The sequence below is a fragment of the Anomaloglossus baeobatrachus genome, chromosome 9, assembly GCF_048569485.1.
Source record: "Anomaloglossus baeobatrachus isolate aAnoBae1 chromosome 9, aAnoBae1.hap1, whole genome shotgun sequence".
Classification (NCBI taxonomy): domain Eukaryota; kingdom Metazoa; phylum Chordata; class Amphibia; order Anura; family Aromobatidae; genus Anomaloglossus; species Anomaloglossus baeobatrachus.
Window position 1 is genome coordinate 209,562,090 of NC_134361.1, and position 15,025 is coordinate 209,577,114.

The 15,025-nt window shown below is 50.3% G+C and overlaps 1 protein-coding gene across 3 annotated transcripts in view; it reads right to left on the minus strand.

Moving 5' to 3' along the window:
• Positions 1 to 15,025, minus strand: part of COL5A1 (collagen type V alpha 1 chain) — a 399,673-nt gene that overhangs the window by 15,892 nt on the left and 368,756 nt on the right. For all 3 annotated transcript variants that reach the window (XM_075324351.1, XM_075324352.1, XM_075324349.1), the window contains exons 43-62: positions 14,326 to 14,433; positions 11,920 to 11,973; positions 11,785 to 11,838; positions 11,597 to 11,704; positions 10,870 to 10,923; positions 7,220 to 7,327; positions 7,089 to 7,142; positions 6,900 to 7,007; positions 6,756 to 6,809; positions 6,625 to 6,678; positions 6,490 to 6,543; positions 6,338 to 6,391; positions 6,155 to 6,262; positions 6,010 to 6,063; positions 5,612 to 5,665; positions 5,237 to 5,344; positions 4,337 to 4,390; positions 4,168 to 4,203; positions 4,007 to 4,060; positions 3,662 to 3,923 (exon numbers count right to left, since the gene is read on the minus strand). In XM_075324351.1, the coding sequence (XP_075180466.1) occupies positions 3,662 to 3,923; positions 4,007 to 4,060; positions 4,168 to 4,203; positions 4,337 to 4,390; positions 5,237 to 5,344; positions 5,612 to 5,665; positions 6,010 to 6,063; positions 6,155 to 6,262; positions 6,338 to 6,391; positions 6,490 to 6,543; positions 6,625 to 6,678; positions 6,756 to 6,809; positions 6,900 to 7,007; positions 7,089 to 7,142; positions 7,220 to 7,327; positions 10,870 to 10,923; positions 11,597 to 11,704; positions 11,785 to 11,838; positions 11,920 to 11,973; positions 14,326 to 14,433 (1,594 nt within the window). The remainder of the gene's footprint in view (positions 1 to 3,661; positions 3,924 to 4,006; positions 4,061 to 4,167; positions 4,204 to 4,336; positions 4,391 to 5,236; positions 5,345 to 5,611; positions 5,666 to 6,009; positions 6,064 to 6,154; positions 6,263 to 6,337; positions 6,392 to 6,489; positions 6,544 to 6,624; positions 6,679 to 6,755; positions 6,810 to 6,899; positions 7,008 to 7,088; positions 7,143 to 7,219; positions 7,328 to 10,869; positions 10,924 to 11,596; positions 11,705 to 11,784; positions 11,839 to 11,919; positions 11,974 to 14,325; positions 14,434 to 15,025) is intronic.

Below are 15,025 nucleotides of genomic sequence, written 5' to 3' on the forward strand. Positions count from 1 at the left end.
CAAGGATCATAACTGACAAGCGGACGCCTGCACTCAGCAAGGATTATAACTGACGAGCAGACGCCTGCACTCAGCAAGGATCAGAACTGACAAGCGGACGCCTGCACTCAGCAAGGATTATAACTGACGAGCAGACGCCTGCACTCAGCAAGGATCAGAACTGACAAGCGGACGCCTGCACTCAGCAAGGATTATAACTGACGAGCGGACGCCTGCATTCAGCAATGATCATAACTGACGAGCGGACGCCTGCATTCAGGAATGATCATAACTGACGAGCAGACGCCTGCACTCAGCAAGGATCAGAACTGACAAGCGGACGCCTGCACTCAGCAAGGATTATAACTGACGAGCAGACGCCTGCACTCAGCAAGGATCAGAACTGACAAGCGGACGCCTGCACTCAGCAAGGATTATAACTGACGAGCAGACGCCTGCACTCAGCAAGGATCAGAACTGACAAGCGGACGCCTGCACTCAGCAAGGATTATAACTGACGAGCGGACGCCTGCATTCAGCAATGATCATAACTGACGAGCGGACGCCTGCATTCAGGAATGATCATAACTGATGAGCGGACGCCTGCACTCAGCAAAGATTATAACTGACGAGCGGACGCCTGCATTCAGCAATGATCATAACTGATGAGCGGACACCTGCACTCAGCAAAGATCATAACTGACGAGCGGACGCCTGCACTCAGCAAGGATCAGAACTGACGAGCGGCCGCCTGCACTCAGCAAGGATCGGAACTGACGAGCGGCCGCCTTCACCCAGCAAGGATCAGAACTGACGAGCGGACGCCTTCACCCAGCAAGGATCATAACTGACGAGCGGACGCCTGCACTCAGCAAGGATCATAACTGACAAGTGGACGCCTGCACTCAGCAAGGATCATAACTGATGAGCGGACGCCTGCACTCAGCAAGGATCATAACTGACGAGCGGACGCCTGCACTCAGCAAGGATCATAACTGACGAGCGGACGCCTTCACCCAGCAAGGATCATAACTGACGAGCGGACGCCTGCACTCAGCAAGGATCATAACTGACGAGCGGACGCCTGCACTCAGCAAGGATTATAACTGATGAGCGGACGCCTTCACCCAGCAAGGATCATAACTGACGAGCGGACGCCTGCACTCAGCAAGGATCATAACTGATGAGCGGACGCCTGCACTCAGCAAGGATCATAACTGATGAGCGGACGCCTGCACTCAGCAAGGATCATAACTGAGGCAACTTATTAATTTTGGAGTCTTTTTACTTTATTTCGGAGAGGGTGGTCAGAATACTAGAAAAATCACAGTTTTCCCCCCTCCTGGTTTTGATTCTCTAGGTCCCACTGCTTCTTGTCAAACAGGAAGTGAACGCTCAACCAATCACCGGACCAGGTGCGTCCTGAGGGTCACTTCCTGTGCGCCAAGAAAGGACCAGGAAATAGTGGTCGGCAACTGAAGGAACGGGAGCGAGAGGCAGCGGCCACCAGAGAATGAAGGAACAGAAGCAAGAGGCAGCGGCCACCAGAGACTGAAGGAACAAGAGCAAGAGGCAGCGGCCACCAGAGACTGAAGGGACAAGAGCGAGAGGCAAAGGAAGCCAAAGACTGAAGGAACGGGAGCGAGAGGCAGCGGCCACCAGCGACAGAAGGAACGGGAGCGAGAGGCAGAGGAGGCCAAAGACTGAAGGAACGAGAGCGAGAGGCAGAGGAGGCCAAAGACTGAAGGAACGGGAGGGAGAGGCAGAGGAGGCCAAAGACTGAAGGAACGAGAGCGAGAGGCAGAGGAGGCCAAAGACTGAAGGAACGGGAGCGAGAGGCAGAGGAGGCCAAAGACTGAAGGAACGGGAGCGAGAGGCAGCGGCCACCAGAGACTAAAGGAACGGGAGCGAGAGGCAGCGGCCACCAGAGACTGAAGGAATGGAAGCGAGAGGCAGCGGCCACCAGAGACTGAAGAAACGGAAGCGAGAGGCAGCGGCCACCAGAGACTGAAGGAACGGGACAGGACCTACTGATTTCTGGTACGCAGCAATCTAAAATAATGAATTCTAGAACCTGTTGACTGAAGCTTTGAGGCATTGGCTCCACGTATTGTCTATGCTGGAGAAAGCTGAGTGCAGCGCTCTGCTATTTTCAGCAGTCCTATAGACAGTGAATGAAGAGAAGGCTGAGCCGATGCTGCAAAGCCTAATTTAACAGGTCCTGTGCTTGGGTTGCTGGGGGTCCGAGTGGTTAAACCCACCAAGATAACTCACTACCTTGGGAATAAACCCTTTGATTCATAATTTTTTGTTTCTTGAATTGCAAAACTAGTTCTGCTCCGGGAAATCCTGGGTCACGCACAGATGATCCCTCCGGGTCACAGGTCACAGATCCGCTCAGAAAAACATCTCTTTATTAAAGCTGAATCAGAGCATTGTGGGTAATAGTAGTCTCCGCAGCACAGAGGATTTAGAAACAGTTAATGGGGGGACTGCAACAATGGAGGGAATGGGGGGGGGATGCGACAATAGAGGGAATAAGGGGGGAATGGGGGGGGATACGACAATAGAGGGAATAGGGGGGGAATGGGGGGGGGATGCGACAATGGAGGGGATGGGGGGCATGCGACAATGGAGGGGATGGGGGATGCGACAATGGAGGGGATGGGGGGGAATGCGACAATGGAAGGAATGGGGGGAGGAATGCGACAATGGAGGGAATGGGGGGAGGAATGCGACAATGGAGGGAATGGGGGGAGGAATACGACAATGGAGGGAATGGGGGGGGATGCGACAATGGAGGGGATGGGGGGATGCGACAATGGAGGGGATGGGGGGGAATGTGACAATGAAAGGAATGGGGGAGAGGAATACGACAATGGAGGGAATGGGGGGAGGAATGCGACAATGGAGGGAATGGGGGCGCTGCGACAATAGACAGAATGGGGAGGGAATGCGACAATAGAAGGAATGGGGGGGGGGGGAGTGCAACAATGAAGCGAATGGGGGGACTGCAACAATAGAGGGAATGGGGGGAATGCGACAGAGGGAATGGGGGGGGGAGATGCGACAATAGAGGGAATGGGGGGGGGAGTGTGACAATGGAGAGGATGGGGGGGAATGCGGCAATGGAGGGGATGGGGGGGAATGCGGCAATGGAGGGGATGGGGGGAATGCGGCAATGGAGGGGATGGGGGGGAATGCAGCAATGGAGGGGATGGGGGGGAATGCGGCAATGGAAGGGATGGGGGGAATGCGGCAATAGAGGGAATGAGGGGGAATGCGGCAATGGAGGGGATGGGGGGAATGCGGCAATGGAGGGGATGGGGGGAAAATGCGGCAATGGAGGGGATGGGGGGAATGCGACAATGGAGGGAATGGGGGGAGGGGCTGCGACGATGAAGGGATGAGCAGAAGTTATTAATATACAATGTCACTTCCTAGGAAAAGTCAAAGCAGCTGCGACATCTTCCATAAGAGAATATTTTACAATATTGTGGAGAAGAAATAAAATTTGTCCTGTTGGGCGCACTGCTTCACACACAGCAGTAGGCAGAGCACTGTATGGCGGCACGGGACTGGCCTCTGTCTGTGGCATTGTGTGGTCGGGGGGCGCTCGCCCCATCATTCACCGTTTCTCCATTTTCCTGCAGTGGGTGCAATCAGGGGCCATGGTACTTACCATCAGGAAAGTCGGGGTGGCACAGCTGCAGGTCTTTGCAGGTTCTGGCTGGGTTTCCCTTTGTGCCCAGTGGGTGTTTCATCTGTTCAATTTCCAGTTTTAGAGAGTTAAGAGACCCAAATATCTCCTCCATGCCGTCAGCATAGTCCATATAGTTGTTATCTGCGTTCCCGTCATCCACCACCTGGCTGGCATCAATATTACGCTTGGTTCTCTTGGAGGACTGGACCGGCAGTGGCTGTATCACTTCTCCTGGAGGACCCTGGAGTGGAAACCAGAATTACTACTATTCCCTCCCTAAGTAACCGCCGGACTCCAGGTCTCTGGACAGGGAGAGTCACTCACCGGAGGTCCTGGTGGGCCAGGGGTACCAGTTTCACCCTTTGGACCAGTTGGACCCTGATAGAGGTAACAGGAAAGGTTTAGAAAGTATGAAAACACTGAGAATACAAGAAAGACACTAATAGAAAGCATGGGAGCATTCAGCCTGGAAGACTTCCACTTACTGATGATCCTTTAGCACCTTTAGGTCCAGGTCCACCCTGAAAGAGAAAGCACATGATATTTGTGCACAGAAGATGAGATCTAGGACCTAGCACCTCGGATGGAGGCTGCTAGATACTGGCCGTGGGGACTTACTACCCCCAAATTTAGGCAAATGTAAGGGCAACATACCGGTAAGCCAGGAGGACCGGGAGGACCAACGGGACCGGATGGACCAAAGATACCCTGCAAGAGAAGAAAAAGTGTAAAGCCTCTGCGCTGCTGACTGGGCATGGGATCGGGCTCTGATCTCTGCTGACTGTGCATTAGATCGGGCTCTGATCTCTGCTGACTGTGCATTAGATCGGGCTCTGATCTCTGCTGACTGTGCATTAGATCGGGCTCTGATCTCTGCTGACTGTGCATTAGATCGGGCTCTGATCTCTGCTGACTGTGCATTAGATCGCGCTCTGATCTCTGCTGACTGTGCATAGGATCGCGCTCTGATCTCTGCTGACTGTGCATAGGATCGCGCTCTGATCTCTGCTGACTGTGCATTAGATCGCGCTCTGATCTCTGCTAACTGTGCATAGGATCGCGCTCTGATCTCTGCTGACTGTGCATGGGATCGCGCTCTGATCTCTGCTGACTGTGCATGAGATCGCGCTCTGATCTCTGCTGACTGTGCATGGGATCGCGCTCTGATCTCTGCTGACTGTGCATGGGATCGCGCTCTGATCTCTGCTGACTGTGCATGGGATCGCGCTCTGATCTCTGCTGACTGTGCATGGGATCGCGCTCTGATCTCTGCTGACTGTGCATGGGTTCAGGCTCTGATCTCTGCTGACTGTGCATGGGTTCAGGCTCTGATCTCTGCTGACTCATCAGGTCTGTGATCATTTACTCCCCACTAATGAGCGCTCTTATATGATGACTTCCTTTCCCCTGTGAATCGGTAGCGGGACAGATGGGAGCTCTTTGTGTCCCCCTACTATAGTGGACTGTGTGACGTGATTGTGCTGGGCGGTTATCATCCTGTGACCGCACCACTCGCTCTGTGGACTGAGTGCTTCATGGATCTTGACCGCTTACCTGCTCTCCTTTAGGTCCGTGAGAACCTTGAGGACCTGGAAGGCCACGATCTCCCTTTTCACCTTGTTCTCCTGGAGGCCCAATAAGACCAATCAAACCAGGATGACCCTACAATGGGAATAAACAATGTAAAGTTATCCCGTCTGAGGAATAACAGAGCTTGTGAAGTGAAGGGCATGGTCCCGGCTGAGGGCGATGGACATGTTACATTCATCTTGCCGTGATATGGATGGTGCGTGGTTGTCTTACAATGGACTCCTCATCTGTCCATAGTGTTAGTTATGGCTGGGACCTCTGCTCATGGTGCGGCTGCATGTGCCCCACTACATAACACCCCGGTTCTGATAAATCCATGTACACACAAATGCATCTCACCTTTTCTCCCTTTGGACCTGAGTCTCCTTTCAATCCTGGAAGACCTGGTGGACCCTGTGAGGATGAACAAGATCTTCTTACTTAGGAATCAACCAGTCATAGTGATCAGAGAATTTATAGAATTACAAGTCCATCAGACTGATGAAGAGGAAGCAACGACGAGGAAGGGGCTCTGAAGAACAAAGTCTGAATGGAGCGAATGTCGAGCATGGCTCCTCCACTCCAGACAGCCTCTATGGGACGGTTGGAGAGAAGTAGAGAGCCCCAATAGCCCCACAGACAACGAATAGATGGTGGTAATCCGGATGGGGCCATTAATAGGTCACCCCTGATCAATACCTCCGCATAAAGCCTTTATCTCGGAGCGATGTGAGCAGGACAAAAACAGTTGTACTTACCATTGGACCGGGTGGACCATCGGGGCCGGTGGAACCTGGTAGACCTTGCTCTCCCTATATAGGAAAACAAAATCATATTTTCAGCTGTACAGTAAATGGGAACTTTAATAAATGCTTCATCAATCATCATCCTCATGGTGCTCACCACAGGTCCAGGAATTCCTCTCAATCCTTCGGGTCCGGGTTTTCCAGGGGCACCTTGAGGACCAACAGGACCTGTCTTTCCAGAAGGACCTTCCAGGCCGGGTTCACCCTAATTAAAGAGAAGTGAGGCGTTAGCGGCTTCAGATACAGAGGGTGCGCCAAGTTACCGGGGAAGCTTACTTACTTTACCACCTTTTTCTCCCTGACGACCTTCAGGACCTGCTGGACCAGGAGGACCCTGCATTACAAGAAAAATAAAAAAATAAAACATTGGCGTTCAGATGTTCTCAGATCTTTACACTGGTGTCAGTAGTGAAATCTCCATTGGATGCTCACCCTCTTCCCTGGTGGACCAGATGGGCCAGGTTCTCCAGTGGGACCGGGTGACCCCTACATAGGACAGGATAATACATGATTAATTGGTTGTCTATGACATATCGGCGTCCATATACTGGCACAGAGGCTACTCACAGGTTGACCAGCTTCACCATCATCTCCCTTATCACCAGGAGGCCCATCTTGACCCTGAAGTAAATGACATATAATGATGGATCTTGTTCTTCAGTGTTGGTCGTTGATGAACTTGTATTGTAATTACTTACAGCAGGTCCAGGTTCACCAGGAGGACCAGGATCCCCAGGAAATCCCACCGGACCCTAAAAGATAATACGAGGTTACAATCCATGGACTCATGAATCTTTGTAACTCCATCACGTAACACAGGACGGGTGTGGGAATATACTTACAGGGCTACCCTTTGGACCGTCGTCACCAGGAGGACCTTTTGGGCCAGGAGGTCCAGCAGTCCCCTGAAGGCCTGCTTCTCCCTTTTCTCCTCTTTCACCTTTAGGGCCCTAAAACAAAAATAAGAATATTTGTACATTTCCAAGAAGTGTGTCCTGCCGATCACATAACAGTTTAGCATTTCCACTTACTGGGGGTCCAAGTTCTCCAGGAAGACCAGGTTCTCCGGCCTCTCCGGGGTCTCCCTGTCAAAATGACACCACAATTGAATAAACTCCCTTCCCAGTGTTTGGTCTTGTCATTTACTATGAAGATCACTCACCTTCTCTCCAACAGGACCAGGATTACCAATTCCTCCAGGAGGACCTTGTGGACCGTCAGCACCAGGAGATCCATTGGGACCTCTAGGGCCGGGTGGACCAGGGGGTCCCTGAAAAAGTATGAAACATCATAGAAAGTTTTGCAGATTGCATTCTGAAACCAATATGCACTAACAAAAAGTTCCCGCCACAGTGATATTTTATCAGGACGGTCGCTGTAAGAAGCAGCAATGGGGATTTCCTCATCTCAAACAATTTATTGAACGAAAAAGCCTACACCAGTGGTGGTTATAACCCCCCCCAGCACCCCTTCTCCTGCAAAATGTCACTGTCTCAATAACCCACCCTGTGGCCTTGAGCGTCAATTCCAGCTGATGACGCCTCCTGCTGGTCACAAGTGGAGTTATTGTCTGCGGAGGCCGGTGTCCCACTCTTCTTGAAGGCCGGACCTCAGGTCATTGAGGTTCTGGGCTACAGAGTTACGGCCTCTACACAGAGACTCAACTGATCTCATAGCTTTTCTATGGGATTCAGGTCTGGAGAAAGTGCAGCCGCTCCATTTGAGGTGCTCCAGTCTCCAGCAGCCGTTCTCCAATGATCTGACCTCGATGATCTGGAGCATTGTCCTCCATGAAGATGACATTAGGCTGGTGCTGTTCATGCAGAGGCACAATGACTGGAGTAATGATGTTATTCCTGGAGCAGGAGATTATCACTGCACCATCACACAGGGCAGGGCCGTTCTGTACCATCACACAGGGCAGGGCCGTTCTGTACCATCACACAGGGCAGGGCCGTTCTGTACCATCACACAGGGCAGGGCCTTTCTGTGCCATCACACAGGGCAGGGCCGTTCTGTACCATCACACAGGGCAGGGCCGTTCTGTGCCATCACACAGGGCAGGGCCGTTCTGTACCATCACACAGGGCAGGGCCGTTCTGTACCATCACACAGGGCAGGGCCGTTCTGTACCATCACACAGGGCAGGGCCGTTCTGTACCATCACACAGGGCAGGGCCGTTCTGTACCATCACACAGGGCAGGGCCGTTCTGTGCCATCACACAGGGCAGGGCCGTTCTGTAGCATCACACAGGGCAGGGCCGTTCTGTAGCATCACACAGGGCAGGGCCGTTCTGTAGCATCACACAGGGCAGGGCCGTTCTGTAGCATCACACAGGGCAGGGCCGTTCTGTAGCATCACACAGGGCAGGGCCGTTCTGTGCCATCACACAGGGCAGGGCCATTCTGTAGCATCACACAGGGCAGGGCCGTTCTGTGCCATCACACAGGGCAGGGCCGTTCTGTACTCACACACACCGGCCTCCACTGTAACACCACCAAAGCCTCGTCTGGTGACAGCAGTGCTGATGCACAGCGCTCTCCTTCATATCTCCATCTTTGGCGGCCATCATTTCTGCGTTGTATATCCTGCACTTCTCACCATGTTACAGAGACGTCGCTGCGCTGTATATCCTGCACTTCTCAATGTTAGAGATGTTGCTGCGCTGTATATCCTGTGCTTCTCGTCTTGTTACAGAGACGTCACTGCTCTGTAAATCCTGCACTTTTTGCCGTGTTAGAGACGTTGCTACGCTGCATATCCTGCACTTCTCAGTATTAGAGACGTCGCCGCACTGTATTTTCTGCGCTTCTTGCAGTGTTACAGAGATGTCGCTACTCTGTAAATCCTGCACTTCTCACCATGTTACAGAGACGTCGCTGCGCTGTATATCCTGCACTTCTCACCATGTTACAGAGACGTCGCTGCGCTGTATATCCTGCACTTCTCACCATGTTACAGAGAGGTCGCTGCGCTGTATTTCCTGCACTTCTCACCATGTTACAGAGACGTCGCTGCTCTGTATATCCTGCACTTCTCACTATGTTACAGAGACGTCGCTGCGCTGTATATCCTGCACTTCTCACCATGTTACAGAGAGGTCGCTGCGCTGTATTTCCTGCACTTCTCACTATGTTACAGAGACGTCGCTGCGCTGTATTTCCTGCACTTCTCACCATGTTACAGAGATGTCGCTTCTCTGTATATCCTGCGCTTCTTGCAGTGTTACAGAGATGTTGCTGCGCTGTATATCCTGCGATTCTTGCCATGTTACAGAGATGTTGCTGCGCTGTATATCCTGCACATCTCACATTGTTACAGAGACGTCGCTGCTCTATATATGATGCGCTTCTCGCCGTGTAACAGAGACGTCGCTGCTCTATATATCCTGCACTTCTCACATGTTACAGAGACGTCGCTGCGCTGTATACGATGTGCTTCTCGCCGTGTTATGGAGACGTTGCTGCGCTGTATATCCTGCACTTCTAGCCTTGTTACAGACGTCGCTGCGCTGTATATCCTGCGCTTCTCACAGTGTTACAGAGATGTCGCAGCATTGTATATCCTACACTTAGTGTTTAGAGACGTCGCTGCGCTGTATATCCTGTTCTTTTTGCCGTGTTATCGAGACGTCGCTGCGCTGTATATCCTGCACTTCTCACAGTGTTAGAGACGTCGCTGCGCTGTATATCCTGCACTTCTCACAGTGTTAGAGACGTCGCTGCGCTGTATATCCTGCACTTCTCACAGTGTTAGAGACGTCGCTGCGCTGTATATCCTGCACTTCTCACAGTGTTACAGAGACGTCGCTGCGCTGTATATCCTGCACTTCTCACAGTGTTACAGAGACGTCGCTGCGCTGTATATCCTGCACTTCTCACAGTGTTAGAGACGTCGCTGCGCTGTATATCCTGCACTTCTCACAGTGTTAGAGACGTCGCTGCGCTGTATATCCTGCACTTCTCACAGTGTTACAGAGACGTCGCTGCGCTGTATATCCTGCACTTCTCACAGTGTTACAGAGACGTCGCTGCGCTGTATATCCTGCACTTCTCACAGTGTTACAGAGACGTTGCTGCGCTGTATATCCTGCACAACTCGCCCTGTTACAAAGACGTTTCTCCAATGTATATACTGCGCTTTCCGCCATATATCGGAGACATCGTTGCACTGAATCTCTTGCGCTTTTCACCGTAGATGTCTGTGCATTGTATATCGTGCACTATGTGTCATTTGTGTATTTTGCGCTTTTCACCGTAGATGTCTGTGCATTGTATATCGTGCACTATGAGTCGTTTGCGGTATTTTGAGCTTTTCACCGTAGATGTCTGTGCATTGTATATCGTGCACTATGTGTCGTTTGCGGTATTTTGCGCTTTTTAAACAATTGTTAATTATATTCCCAGTATGCGGTATTATACAGCGAGATGTGGGCGCATTAGCGGTAATACAGATATATTAGTATGGTGAGTGGCTTTCTATTAATGTCACCCTGGCGCTATACTTCTTACATATAAGCACAGGGTGAGCAATTATCCTGCTATACCACACAATTTATTCCTCTGCTCCCGGCCGTCTCTATAGATTCGTTGCTGCATCGGGGAAGGATTTCGCCTCCGGTGAAGAAATAAACAAATTAATCTTGTATTTTGTAGTGTAATCGGGAGGTGAAAATCCTGACGCCCGATCTGCAGCATCTGATTAATAGATGACGGCCGGCTCCTGGCGCGCGGCACGGGCGCAGGATGACGCTTCTGTCACAGCTCGGGTGCGCACCTCTGAATACTGCGGCTAATATGGCTGTACTTACCATCTGACCAACATCTCCGGTCTCTCCCTTTTCACCAGGAGGTCCGGGCAAACCCTAAGGAGAAGATAAAAGTAAAAAATAAATACATGTGACTCAGACATGGCGTTCCGGACTTTGCGTCACAATTTCATTCACGGATGTTACCATCAGTCCTGCTGAGACCAGTAGTTCCACAACTGATCACCACTAGCAATAATGTCACATGTTCCCTAAAGAACAACTGGACACAGCAGCAGATTAGCTTCCAAATTTTTTTTTTTATTATGTTCATTTGAGCATACCTCCAGAAGAAGCTGACAGGCGAAACCCAGAGTCCGGTAGAAGCTGGAGTGCCATGTATTTGAAATAGTTAACTATCTCACACGTGTCACGTCAGCTTATGTTAGCGCTATATAAAAATAAAGATTTGATTTTACCAAACTCTGTGTTTCGCCTGTCAGCTTCTTCTGGAGGTAAGCCTGAATGAACATTAATATTCAATTGTAAGCTAATTCTCCATAAGTGTTGCTCTATCCCAGGCTGCTCTTTAAGGAAACTTGTGACAATATTGTTATTGGTGATGTGTAGGGTAACTACTGGTCTCAGCAGGTCTGTTGGTAACATCATTGGATGATGAAAGGGACGGAGAGGAGGATTCTGCTCGGTATTGCACTGCCTGTGACTATATGTCAGTTTCATAGATTTTTCTCTGTGATCCTCCTGGTTACAAATCCAGTAATGTAATCACCTGTAATCCTACAGGACCGGGTGGGCCAGGGAATCCTCTGGGACCTTCATCACCTTTCTGTCCAAAGAGACCTTGTTGGCCCCGGGGTCCAGGCTCACCATCCGCTCCCTGCAATGCAATAGAAGACAAACTCAGACCTGATCCAGGAACGTCAGTGTCAGAAGCCAAAGAAGGGACAATTTACTTACAGATGGACCAGGCTGACCAATGGGGCCCAGAGGTCCGGATGGGCCAGGGGGACCCTGTGAAGACAGAAAAAAAATCTTAATATCCAGCTTTATAAAGATTAACTGCACAGACCCAGCCTGGACGGCGCACGGTACCTGTTCTCCCTTGTCTCCTTTGTTTCCCTTCTGACCTGGCTCACCGATTTCACCCTGTAAGAGAGAATAAATATAGACAGTGAAGTGACCCCATACCGTGCCGGGTGCACAGAACGGACATCTCTACCAATCTACATGGTCTGGCAGGATACCACTGAAGAATCTCTACAGTAAAACGTGGCCTTCCAGCTGTTGTGAGAGACTACAAGTCCAAGAAAGCCAAGTCCCAGAAGGTTGTGAGAGACTACAAGTCCAAGAAAGCCAAGTCCCAGAAGGTTGTGAGAGACTACAAGTCTAAGAAAGCCAAGTCCCAGAAGGTTGTAAGAGACTACAAGTCCAAAAAAGCCAAGTCCCAGAAGGTTGTGAGAGACTACAAGTCCAAGAAAGCCAAGTCCCAGAAGGTTGTGAGAGACTACGAGTCCCAGAAAACCAAGTCCCAGAAGGTTGTGAGAGACTACAAGTCCAAAAAAGCCAAGTCCCAGAAGGTTGTGAGAGACTACGAGTCCCAGAAAACCAAGTCCCAGAAGGTTGTGAGAGACTACAAGTCCCAGAAGGTTGTCAGAGACTACAAGTCTAAGAAAGCCAAGTCCCAGAAGGTTGTGAGAGACTACAAGTCCAAGAAAGCCAAGTCCCAGAAGGTTGTGAGAGACTACAAGTCCAAGAAAGCCAAGTCCCAGAAGGTTGTGAGAGACTACAAGTCCAAGAAAGCCAAGTCCCAGAAGGTTGTGAGAGACTACGAGTCCCAAAAAAACAAGTCCCAGAAGGTTGTGAGAGACTACAAGTCCCAGAAGGTTGTGAGAGACTACAAGTCCAAGAAAGCCAAGTCCCAGAAGATTGTGAGAGACTACAAGTCCAAGAAAGCCAAGTCCCAGAAGGTTGTGAGAGACTACACGTCACAGAAAGCCAAGTCCCAGAAGGTTGTGAGAGACTACAAGTCCAAAAAAGCCAAGTCCCAGAAGGTTGTGAGAGACTACAAGTCCCAGAAAGCCAAGTCCCAGAAGGTTGTGAGAGACTACAAGTCCCAGAAAGCCAAGTCCCAGAAGGTTGTGAGAGACTACAAGTCCCAGAAAGCCAAGTCCAAGAAGGTTGTGAGAGGCAACAAGTCCCAGAAAACCAAGTCCCAGAAGGTTGTGAGAGACAACAAGTCCCAGAAAGCCAAGTCCCAGAAAGTTGTGAGAGACTACAAGTCCCAGAATGTTGTGAGAGACTACAAGTCCCAGAAAGCCAAGTCCCAGAAGGTTGTGAGAGACTACAAGTCCCAGAAAGCCATAGCATATAATCAACTATAATTATTCTATTAATAAAAGGTGTCAGGTGAGGAAGAATCACCCAATAATGCAACCAGAACTAAAGAGGCTGTCCACTACTCTCACATTCATGGCCTGTCCTCAGGATAGGTCACCCATGTCAGACACCCCGCCGATAGCAGCCTATGGGTGGATATGCTCCGTTTCGGAGCCGCTCCGTCTTCTGATAGCGACCGGATACTGCACATCTCCCTCCTATTGATTTGAATAAACCTCTTTAAACTCTCCCGTGTCCTCAAGGATAAGGGATCCCTCTCAATCATGCCACTGTTTAGCCACAATTTTCCAAAGTGCAGAAAAAACTGCTGCGTCCCCCTCCCCGTGAATTAGAAGGAAAATAACAGCAAAAAAGAAGACACATGAGGGCACCTAAAGCATGTGATAAACTAAGACTGCGCCTTTGTATCGATTCTGATGCTGGAGCCTAAGATGTGAGATTAAAGGGAATATGTCAGCAGGTTCCTGCTATGTAAGCTGAGGACAGCATGATGTAGGAGTTAACAAACAAAAAGCAACTGTGCATCTCTTATCTGTGTGTGTGCAATTGTTCACATTACCCAGTGATTAACATGGCAGGACTAGAGACTCACATGCATAGCAGTGCTGCATGCCCCCCCCCCGCTGTGATTGACACTTCTCTATTGAGACAGTGGTGTGGGCATGCATAATGCTTAATATTCAATTCCTTTATTGTGTGACAACAGCTGCAGCCAGTAATCTACGTGATATAGCATTGGATTCAGAATCTCCTTGCCTACATTATGTTGCAGTCAGATGAGGTAGCAAAAACCTGCTGACAGTTTCCCTTTAACTAAGTCCTGAGCTTCAGCCGGTATCTGCTCATTCCCTCTGTGTGGTATCCTCATAGGCATCGGCCGACTTGGTGCAGCCGACATCCGGCTCTCACATTTACTACAGTGTATGATCGGAAAATGAAGACATTGAGGTCAGAAATCTACAGCAGCAATTTCGTTTTATGGCACATGGCAACCCGAAGAGGAGAGCGTTCGAGGCTGATCTAGGAAATGTCTTCAGACAATTTTTAATTCAATTTATTGCAAACTTTGGTAACTACTTAGTGTAAGTTCCTTCTGTTTACCTTATCCCCATCTTCACCCGGTGGTCCGACTGGTCCGGCAGGTCCTGGGAGACCAACGGGACCTTGGATGCCGTCCCGTCCCGCGGGCCCCTGAGGACCCTTTTCTCCCTGTAGATAGAAGCAGCAGATGTAAAAAGAGCTATTAACCGGGAAATGATACAAACCTGTTTCCATTGACTTCTACTGACTTACAAAATGTTGAGGAGCCCGCCGGTGCAAAGAGCCTTGGGCCACCACAGAAAATGAGAAATCTGCCCCGTAATCCAGTAATGTGGTGCTGATGAGGCTGATAGGTTTTATGGGGATTAATGCACAATACCAGCAGGATGGTGACTGTGTAATAAAGGTATCCAGGGAGAGGTATGGTCCGGAGACCACCATGGTCCCAAGCGAGACCCTTCTACAGCTGTGCAGGACTAACAATACCGCCGGACGGGTGAAATTAAGCTCCTGCTTCCCGGACTATTGTTTCCTACCAGTCATTAGCACAGATGGAATAAAGAGGCTTTTAGTGGTGGCTTCGCTGCTATTGTTTAAGCCGTGAGTAACTCTGCTACATCATGAATCCTCGCCGCTGCCAGCAAATGACTATAAATAAAATAGATGGGTCTTTTCATCTGACGCGAGGCCGCGCGCTCCCCTCAGCCGGAGCCCCTTATGAAGTTGTTTTTCTGGCCCTAGATCTGCCATTATGTACCGC